The sequence below is a fragment of the Lygodium microphyllum genome, chromosome 2 (genome assembly GCF_053477565.2).
Source record: "Lygodium microphyllum isolate KBCC chromosome 2, Lygodium_microphyllum_v1.1.10, whole genome shotgun sequence".
NCBI classification, from domain to species: Eukaryota; Viridiplantae; Streptophyta; class Polypodiopsida; order Schizaeales; family Lygodiaceae; genus Lygodium; species Lygodium microphyllum.
Genome location: NC_141136.1, coordinates 50753559 through 50764061, shown reverse-complemented (window position 1 = coordinate 50764061; position 10503 = coordinate 50753559). Strand labels below are relative to the sequence as shown.

The 10503-nt window shown below is 41.4% G+C and overlaps 1 protein-coding gene across 8 annotated transcripts; it reads left to right on the top strand.

Moving 5' to 3' along the window:
- Positions 1 to 4542: 4542 nt before the first annotated feature.
- On the top strand, positions 4543 to 9744 carry LOC148039718 (protein-tyrosine-phosphatase MKP1-like). Of its 8 annotated transcripts, none has more exons than XM_087693349.1 (6): positions 4543 to 5017; positions 5120 to 5266; positions 5388 to 8005; positions 8105 to 8271; positions 8375 to 8482; positions 8846 to 9744. In XM_087693349.1, the coding sequence occupies exons 3-4, from the start codon at positions 5420 to 5422 to the stop codon at positions 8159 to 8161; spliced, it is 2643 nt and encodes an 880-aa protein (XP_087549475.1). In that variant the 5' UTR covers positions 4543 to 5017; positions 5120 to 5266; positions 5388 to 5419; the 3' UTR covers positions 8162 to 8271; positions 8375 to 8482; positions 8846 to 9744. The 8 variants fall into 8 exon arrangements, with proteins under 8 accessions (XP_087549475.1, XP_087549482.1, XP_087549441.1 ...); XM_087693356.1 differs by having other exon boundaries at positions 8105 to 8277; positions 8392 to 8482; XM_087693315.1 differs by having other exon boundaries at positions 8105 to 8277; positions 8846 to 9742.
- The last annotated feature ends 759 nt before the right edge of the window (positions 9745 to 10503 follow it).

Below are 10503 nucleotides of genomic sequence, written 5' to 3'. Positions count from 1 at the left end.
AGTGTTTAATTTGTCAAAGAGTTAAGCGACACCATGGTAAGCAATATGGTTTGTTAATGCCTTTACCAATCCCTGACAAACCATATGAGCATATTTCAATGGATTTTATTACTAGTTTGCCTAACACTCAAGCTAATCACGATATGATTTGGACTATTGTAAATAGGTTTAGCAAACATGCATATTTCATTCCATGTAAGAAAACATTAACTGACACTCAAGCTGCTCAATTGTTTCTAAAAAGTGTTTTCACTAACCATGGTTTACCAAAAGTTATTATTTCTTATCGTGATTCTAGATTTTGTAATAATTTTTGGACTACTTTGTTTGCTAACTTAGGAACAAAGATTGATTTTTCATTTGCATTTCATCCTAAAACAAATGGACAAACAAAAGCTACAAACAACACAATCTTGGATCTTTTATGTGCATACACAATTTCAAAACCACAAACATGGGATACACACTTGCATTTACTTCAATTTGCATACAATAACACATCACATACAGCTACACAAAAAGCACCTTTTGAAATTACTTATGGATATAGATTACCTACACCTCTTACTTCATTGTCAAACAAAGTTAAAGCTGCTGATGATATTGCCAACATGCATGCTACTATTTTTTATGAAGTTAAAGATATGATTGTGAAAGTCGAGCAATCATATACTAAACAAGCAAACAAGAAAAGAAAAGCTATGAATTTTACAGTTGATGATTATGTTTGGTTACGAATTGAAAAGCGAAGACTACAAAGTGTTGAGAAACACCCTGTTGTAAAGTTAGCTCCTAGATTTTATGGACCTTTCAAAATCATTCACAAAATCAATGACAATGCCTTTAAATTAGAACTACCCTAACACTGGAAAATCCACAACACTTTTCATATTAGTTTGTTACGACCTTTCAAAGGCCAATTACATGTCCACCCTATTTATGAAAATCCTTGAACCTGAGACTATTTTAGATATCGATTTTATGACCACTAGAACTGGCCGTAGATATTCTAGGTATTTGGTGAATTTTAAAAATCATCGTGTTGAAGAGGCCCAATGAGTGCGCTCACGACCTAAGTGCTTACCCCTCACTGCTCGCTCCACATTGAGCTAATAGCAATTGAGGACAATTGCTATCCCATCCCGAGGGGGCATATTCCACGGTGGATTCCGTGAGGTTTTGCAGTGGATTCCGTAAAAATATATTTGCCAGGGCTCGTATACAAGGTGGATTCATTGTGCGAAAAGTCGATGGGGACGCTTGTCCTTTTCGGGCATCTCATTAATTTAATGTGCAAGTGGGCGAATCCATAGCGGGTGATTCCGCAAAATACATATTTAAATTAATGGACATTTATGAGTTTAGAGTGCGTACTCGTATTAAATTAAGATTAGGACAAAGTTCCAACCTATTTATTTATTTTGTAGCTGAAGACTGCTAGGTATTCACTTTTGTCGGTTTACTTTTATTATTTTCTAACAATTGTGAATGCTTCAGTTGATGTGTAGAGCAGGTGATGGTGGCGCTGGGAAGCACTCGATGATAGCATGCATTCAAGTTATTTAGAAGAAATTATCATTTTTTATGGGTGCGTGTCTTAGGCGTGGTGCCAATATTTATTTTGACGTGCTTATTTATTAAAGCGCTTGACATATATTTATTATTTTGTATGCGCATGGACACACGACTTAAATATTCATTATTGGTCATTGTATTTGGGCACAGCCCGGACTCTTGGGACGCTCAACCGTTTTATTCTTTATTTGGACAAAAGTAAACACAAAAGCTAAAGCATGCTAATTGTAAATTTGGGCTATTTTTAAGCTTGGAGATGAATAATATATTAAATACATGCTTTGTGGAGTGCTCACACAAGGCATGGGGGGAGATTGTACCCAATTGGTCTTCTTGCTTCATGTCGTGCAAGTCTACTCTCTTGGATTTTGAGCAAAAAGTAGAGTTCTTTGTTCTTGGGGACCTTCTAGCGCTCACTTCGTACACATACTGCATCCGATTTGCACACCATGATTAATATCCACCAAGCAATGAAAGGTTTTGGAGCTCAACCAAGCTACTGTTTTAGCTCTATTAATTACTTCTCCTTTATGTTAAAACTTGTCATTTAAATATTTAATCATGCTAAATCCATTTGCCAAGATGACTGGGTAATGAAAGGAGGCAATGAGAGGAGTGAAGACCACATATTGGTATTTTCTTATGCATTGCGAAGGGGCATATATCGAAACAATACCAAACTACTTTTCATTCTTTAAGTGAACATCTACGCATCTATTGTTATGGTCTACCACAACCTTGGAGACGGTGTTGGTTAGTCAATTGTTAATTCCAATCCCTGCACCACCATACTCTCGTTATGGGCTATAATAAACCATGCATAATAGCTACTAGTTACTTAAAGATATTTTTCTAGTATTCTTTCAACACCATGGACCTCCTATAAGCACAAAATATCTAGGGTTGTTAGGTCAAAGTAAATTGGGTTTCCTGAAGGGTTTCTTCCCCCCCTAGTTTGTTCCCCATCTTCCATATTTTCTAAGATCACATCATCGTGTTGTTCCTTTAAGTCAATTTTATTGCTCTCCCCTTTATTGTTTTGAGAATTATCTATAAGAACTTTTGCACCCTTTGAATCAAAAGAGGACATTGTTGGCTTAAATTTCTTCTCTACTGGTCTTGGACCTTTAGTCATCAAGGATGCCAATCAATAGGGGGACACTTATTGTTATTCTTTTTCACTTTTAGTGTTTGATTATTAGCTCTCTCTTTTTGCCCTTTCTTGACAATGCCTAAAAGCCATCTTGATTAAGCTTATTAGTGTCTTATTTGGGAACTCATTCCTTAGTTTTCATCTCAAGACAATCTATGATGAAGTGTCCTACCTTCAAACATTTAAAATAGGCATTAGGAAGATTTTTGTATGTTGGAGGCTATTTTGTTAAGGTTCTACCCTCCAAGTTACACAATAGGAGGAAATATGGGAGCTTTTGGCTGATGTCCATTTTTATCAACATTGGCAGATACCACTTGGGATTGACTAGATTAGTAGGTCATGGTCTTAGTAGCTTACATAGGGGGAGATGAGTAACCTAATGAAGGGATATGAATTCTTTGGAAAGTATGTTAACTTAACCCAAATTGGCATCTTGGTGGGTTTAGCTAACATTGCATGGGTCAAATTTGAGGGACCACCAAAAGAGCGATAAGGGTGAGATCTTGATCATCCATTGCCCTATCCCCATGATATTTAGTATGATTTTCTCAATTTCAAAACATAAGAAGAAAGTTATTAGGCATGTAGTTCATTTCTACCAAATGCACCTAATGTTTTCCCAATTGTTCCTAATTTAGCCTCTTAGGCATTCAATTGGGGGTTATGCTTTGCAACACATGCACATTAATGCCCTTTTCTCACATTCTATATTCCATAAGTTTAAACCATTAATTGAAATAGAAATACAAACAATTGATTTTTCATCACCTTGTTGAGATATCGTTTGTTCTTGTGGGCTTCCTTTCTTCGATGTTCTAGCTTGATCCTATAGTTGGCCTCCTCCAACAATATTCTACTAAGTTCCAACATCCTTGGAATTGTTAGGGGCTTGAAAGTCCTCATCATTTCTTTTTTGCATGGATTGTCTTTGTGGAGCTACTCCAGAGTTTTGAGCTCTTGAGGGAGCACCATGCATGTCTTGAATGATGAAGTGCATGGTGCGGATTCTGCATCCATCCCCTTTGGAACTTGATGTAACATGCTGCCAAATTCTTGAGTTCAGGAGTTGAGGATGACTTGGGAGTTGGAATAGATGTTGAGGTAGTAGAGAAGGTTTTCCACCATAGCCCTATATGAGGCCCTCAAAGAATGAGTGGTCTGAGAGCTTTCGTGATGAAAGGATGCCCAATTGCATGCATGATTGTAGATGAGATTGTTCAAAACCGCGATGAAACATTGATAGGGCAACCGCGATGAAACATTGGTAGGGCGGTTTAGTGATTGTTCAAAACCGCGATGAGACATTGATAGGGCGGTTTACTGCTTGTGTTATCACGGTAGAGAGTGGTTGAGAAGCGACACCTGGCTGGCTAGAATGGGAGAGACGATGTTACCTTTTCCTTGGCCTAGGCATAGAGACATTGAGAGTCATAGGGATTGAATGATTGGATAGGTTGTGCTGGTTCACTCCCCTTGTTTTCTTCCAGGAGTCATGCGTGTGAAAGACTTTACTTTGCATGGATTGTGTTTCGAGAAGCTTTATTTCTTGCCGAGGAAATTTTGAAATTGATAAGAGGAATGGAGCTACGTGAGACTAAGTCCAAAAGGCTTTCAAAGGTCATTGGCCGGCGAGGGCCCCGCTAAATAAGCAGCTGACGATTAATGTAGCGATATATGTAGTATTTTTTTATGATTGAAGGTTCAGGGACGTCAGTTTTGGGAAAGAAAAAAAGCGGAAGGCAGGAGGAAGAGTTCTTGGATGTTGACCGGTTCTGAGAAGAAGAAGAAGAAGAAGGTGGGGGAGAGAGAGAGAGAGAGAGAGAGAGACAAGAGAGTTTTGAACTGGTCACCCCAAATCGCACCGCTAAATTTGGGGGCAAACATACGATCGGCCAGTACTTCGATTTCCGTCCTCATCTTTCTTTCCCTGCATGACGGGGTTCCCCACTCCCCTTCCCTCCCCACCCCCGTGTCTGTGTCTCTGTCTCTGTGCATAACTCTAATCTAGGGTTTCTGTCCCCCTAGCCTTGCTGCTGCTGCTGCTGCTCCTCCTCCTCCCCCCTCCCCCTCGACTCCTGCCACCCGCAGGACCGGCGCCTCACGTTCGCCTCCTCCCCGTCGCCAATTCGGCAGCCACAGGTTTGTTGTCGTACTCCTTCCACAGCCGCCATTGTTCAATTTGCTTCTGCCTCCCTCGCAACTGTGATGGAAGAGCAGTTAGGGTATCCCAACTCCTGGAGTCAGGAGGTTCATGTGGCCGCCAAACCGCCTGTTCTATGCCTTGAGGCAAGTTCGGGTTTCCGATCCTCCAATTAATGCCTGTTTCAGAACTGCAGCTTATCACCGTCTCGCCTATCATTTGATCGTGTAGTGGCTTTCTTTTCTCAGGTTACAGGTAGTGGCAGCGGAATCAGTGTCCATCTCCGCTGAGTACACATTGTGAGGATTCTGGGCTTCTTCATGACATTTTGGCTCACTCAGCTGTGCAGGGTATGAGAGTGGATTTACCAGGGGTCTTCCCTCGGGTGTAACCAGGTAAGGTCTCTTCATTAGCACAATTGAACCCCGTTTCCTGGCTTAACTATTTGTATGAAACAGAAATTCTAGATCTGCATGCAACTCAGGCTACCATATTAATGCATGCAACTGTTTGCAGAAGGAAACAAGTGTTCTTATCCGGTTCAAAAGATGGTTGGAAAAGGTCTTGAGGCAGCTACTGGAGATTGCAAGTTCCCCTATGTAAGGAAGACTTACTGGAGATCTGCAACATGGAATTCTCACTCTGCACCACCAAGTCCCAGGCTTCAGTCTTCACCTCTAGATGATATTGGAGGAGGGACCGAGCAACTCTTCTCTGCAGACGCATCTGCACCCCTCACTCCCAGGACTCAGCAGCAAAGCAACAAAGTCAGAGCCCCCTTGCCGCCTCTTCAACCTCTGACTATTGCTAGGAAGAGCTTAGATGAATGGCCCAGAGCAGGTTTGGACGATTTGATGGATTGGACAACTCCTGCTACACCAGGACGGCGGAGAGTAAAGACAGGTCCTGACATAAAGCTTGATTTGGCTTCTGTTCAGCGTGCTGCAGTGGAACCAACAGAAATACAGTTAAAGCGGGACAAGTTTGCTCTTTTCGATAAACAGTGTTCAAGGGTTGCCAACTATCACATTTATCTTGGGAGTGATGCTGTTGCCAGAGACAGGGATGTGTTAGTTGCTAATGGGATTACCCATGTTCTTAATTGTGTGGGCTTTGTATGCCCTGAGTATTTTAAGCGGGATTTTGTCTATAAAACACTCTGGTTGCAAGACAGTCCGTGTGAAGATATTACGAGTCTACTATATGATGTCTTTGATTACTTTGAAGAGGTCAGGGAGCTAGGTGGACGTGTGTTTGTTCACTGTTGCCAAGGTGTATCACGCTCCACTTCACTTGTCATCGCATATTTGATGTGGCGGGAGCACCGGAGCTTTGAAGATGCCTTTCAAGATGTGAAGAAGGCAAGAGGGGTCACCAATCCAAACATGGGCTTTGCTTGTCAGTTGTTGCAATGCCAGAAAAGAGTACATGCAACACCTATGAGTCCTGATTCTGTTTTGCGAATGTATCGGCTCGCACCGCACTCACCGTACGATCCATTGCACCTTGTACCAAAAGCCGTGAATAATCCTGGAGCTGCAGCTCTGGATTCACGGGGTGCCTTTGTTTTACATGTCCCTCGTGCAATTTTTGTGTGGATTGGCAATGAGTGTGATCCAAAAATGGCTCTGGCAGCAAAAGGTGCAGCAGGTCAGGTGGTTAGATATGAGAGGGCAGAAGGTCCTGTTCTGATTCTTTCTGAAGGCCAGGAAGACCCTGAATTTTGGATTTCTCTGAGCAAGTACTCTGCTCCCTCGATTCAATGTACCATCAAAAAGGAGTTGAACAGTCTTTATTCAGAATCTGAATCTCAAGAAGAAAGGGAAATAGAGACAAGTGGAGAGCTTGAAGTTGAAAGGGTGAGAAAGCTTAGTGTAGGTAACAGAAAAGTATCGTCTTATGACATTGATTTCCAACTGTACCAAAGGGCTAGGCAGGGAGGAGTTCTACCCCCTGTACCTTTCACTGGATTGGGTGTAGCCACTGTCCCAACACGCCTTCCTGTAAGAGAAGATGGATGGAGTGTTTTGCGGCGCAAGTTTCTTCTAGGGGAGCTTGTACCAACAAAAGAGATGCGGCCCTTAGCATATTCAAATTTATCGCCAGATACATCTGTGAGCTCTTCATCTCCCTATTTTTCTCCTTTCTCGGTCACATCTGGTTCCTCTTCTGGACATGCAAGTTCTGAATCTTCATTTTCATCCCCTGTATCACTGTCAGACAGTCATTCGCCTGATACTGTACAGGCAGACTCACCAGATTCAATAGTGCGTGACTGTAGCAATTCTGATGTCTCCTCTCCACTTGTGAAAAATCTGCCAACCACATCTGCACTTAAGTCATTTATTCCTCGATTTGCATGTCAGAGTCCATCTTCTTCTCTGGCTGAGCGTAGAGGCAGCATTCCACCAGCTCTTAGGTTACCAGGTCTGGATGATGAACCCCCGCCAGCCCCAAGGGGCATGTCAAGAAAGCCTAGGCTACCTCCTCTGATATTATTAGAAAAGTCCAAGGTTGGAAAGGCTGCAGAAGGCAGTGAGAACTCTGGGCTTGGAGAATTGTGTAAGGGATTGGGGGCTGAAGCTCATGAGCAGAAACCAGGGAATAATGAGACGATTTTCATTGAAGTTAATGATCTAGCAGCCATGGAGCAGCCTCTGTCAGAGACCCTAGCTCTGCATTCTGGTGAGATACTGGAGGACAGTTCTGCAGACCAGTCTGTTAAGTGGCAGAAAAGCAAAGTACCAGATCAGGCTGTTGAGGGCAATGCAACAGATGCCTGGGTTCAGGGCAATCAACCGAGGGAAGGTTCATCTACTTTACCTGATGTGCAGCACACAGACTCTTGTAAGATAGTAACAGAAAAGTATCCTGCTTTGTACACATGGCCAGGACTCCAGAGGATAGATATATTTGGTGTTGATGATCTGGATACAAGAGCTGCATTTTTGTTGTATGCATCACATTCAAACAGCATTGAAGGTGTTGTTTATGTCTGGGTTGGACAGGAGTCCACTGCTGGAAAGAAGCAGCAGTCACCAAATGATAATAGTGATGCTGAAGGTTTGACATGGGAGCAAGTGGGACAACTCTTTATTCAACAAATGCATCTAAAAAGAGAAACACCAATAAAGGTTAGTGTTGTAGTGCTTGAATAAGCTTCACTGCTGCTCTGAGTTTTTTGATCGACTAGGTGAGTAAAAAAAACCTGGTCATTTTGTCATTATGGTCAGATTCTGACAGAAGGGCAGGAGCTCGAGGAGTTCTGGGAAAATTTTAAGCATGGTTGAATTCGGTAGTCCGCAGCTGGTCCCATTTATGGTGGGATTGTTGAAAACTCTGGTTGCCAGTTTACAGGAGAGGTGGAAAGGGATCAATGTAACTTGGCAATGTCTACAAGGTCAGGGTATGCAAATTTCTCAACCCCCTGTTTAAAGCTAATGCTCAAACGTTGCATCCATCTTTTTCAGCTGTTTGATATCTGTATCGCAATTGTTTAACAGAGGGCATCAAAATGCAGAGTCACAATTCAAGTTACTAAGGATGTATCATGTGAATCATGTGAGGCTGTAAATTATGCAGCTGGATGCAGTGACATCACTGGCTCACAGGTATCCATCGTCAACATGTCATTGAAGCATGTATATTACTCCTTTTCTTGTATGATATTGAACAATGATGAAATGTTGGCGATGCAATTTTTTGTATATCTTATACTGGCCCCAAACTCTGTGTGGCCATCATTTCAATGCCTTCAAGGTATGTGCCTTTGACTGGAACAAGGCCAGCATTGGTTCTGACATCCTCATAGACATTGTTATGCATGGGAAGCTACCATTTTGGCAATGCTGTCTTCAAAGATCACAGCATCACACGATCTCTAAATTTCAGCACAGTGTATTCTGGACTAATTTCAATGCAGTTGTTCCTTTAAACTCCCGAGTAGCATTTATGTGTACTTTCTTATGTTTCAGGGGTGCTATGCAAGAAGGGGATAGCATAATTTTGTTGTCCAGATTTCCAATTTGTTTCTTCATTTGTAGAAGTTTCTAATGGCTGCTTTGGATAAGAACTGGGAGAATTTGCCATGATAAATCTCATCTTACATGTTCTTAAGTTCGAATGTTTGTACGGTGAACCGCTGAGATGCTCTGGAGATCAAAATTATCTCCTTCACAGTGATGCCAGATTGCCACCAATGGAAAGAAAGGACAAATCCAAACTAGGTTATGAGCAAAAAACTCCGATCTGTGGAGTCTTAAAGGGCCATTGGTGTACAAACCAGAATGATTGGACGATATCAGAAATTTGAACTATTATAGTTCAGAATCCTTAGTAAACCTTCTAGTCTTAAAGGGCCATTGGTGTACAAACCAGAATGATTAGAGGATAGCAGAAATTTGTACTATAGTTCAGAATGCTTAGTAAACCCTCTAGATCTAATGCAAGACTTTTGGAAAATTCAATTCATATTGTCCAGGTTTGAATTATCGAGCTTTGTCCAACTAACATTGTTGTGTTAGCACTGGGATAATCTGCCACCTTGCACCTATAAGCATTGGTCAACCAGAGTTGGTGATGTACCTCGTAAATGTATCACACTACCAGACGACTAAAAGCTAGCATCTTGTCTGTTCAGTAGTCGCACTCAGGATCAGAGGGGGACAAATGTTCTGGGATTTTGCAGTGGGATTCTATCATCTGGTGTCTTATGGTGCGGATCTTTGTCTGTTGGGAATAGTTTCAAACAGTGGGTCTACCCCTCTGCTCATTAAATGTGTAAATCTGGAATATGAGAGAGCTACAAACCAGCTCATTTCATGATTTGTCAATGCTCCCACACACGTGGTACATATGTGCAATAGTCGATGTGAAGGTCCTTTGAATGTGGCATTAAATTATTAATGATGTGCATAATAATGTGGATGGGGGCTTTTCATTCCTATGTGCTCGACATATATGGGCTTTTGAATGTATCACATACACTTGTCGACGAATGTTAACCTTGATTTCAGCCTTATCCTGTAACTCAATGAATTGAACAAGAATACCTTAGATCTACCCTTTTATGCATGTAGTTTCTTTAGGTGCTCATTGTGGCAATATCTAGATGATAATTGCTGTGCTCAGCATTCAAATATCAGATGGATGTTTGTGACAAATTGTGAATAATCCTTGATTTGAGATCTATTTCTTTTGCACACTGCCACAAAAACACAGAGAAAATGAAAGTGATTTATGTCCTTTAGGGTGTCTCGATTACAAGAGTTGTTGCATAAATCAATGGTCCTGAAGTACTCTAATGCTTAGGCTCTTTGAACTCTCTTATGATGGCTTTTCAGCCTTAATAAACTACCTATATGCCCTCTTTTGTACTTGCTATCATCTTGGTGCTCTCTAGGTCATGCTTTGAGTTTTGCTAGCGTGAGTTCATTCGTGATTCACATTTTGGTTCCTTGAAAACTTTTTGATGTTTAATTGTTTCAATTTAATCCTGCAATTTATTCCATAGTGTATTGGTTTACTAAAAATTGCAACTTGTCATGTGGCATTTTTGGATTTATGAGTCATAGAGACTATAAAAGATTGCTAAGTAGTTCTACAAAAAAATCAGACCACAAGAGGTGGGCTT

Excerpts from the sequence above, each read along its gene's own strand:
- LOC148039718 (XM_087693349.1), top strand. The coding sequence starts at position 5,420 with ATGGTTGGAAAAGGTCTTGAGGCAGCTACTGGAGATTGCAAGTTCCCC. Across the intron at positions 8,006-8,104 it reads AAAGAGAAACACCAATAAAG|ATTCTGACAGAAGGGCAGGA; the intron begins GTTAGTGTTGTA and ends CATTATGGTCAG.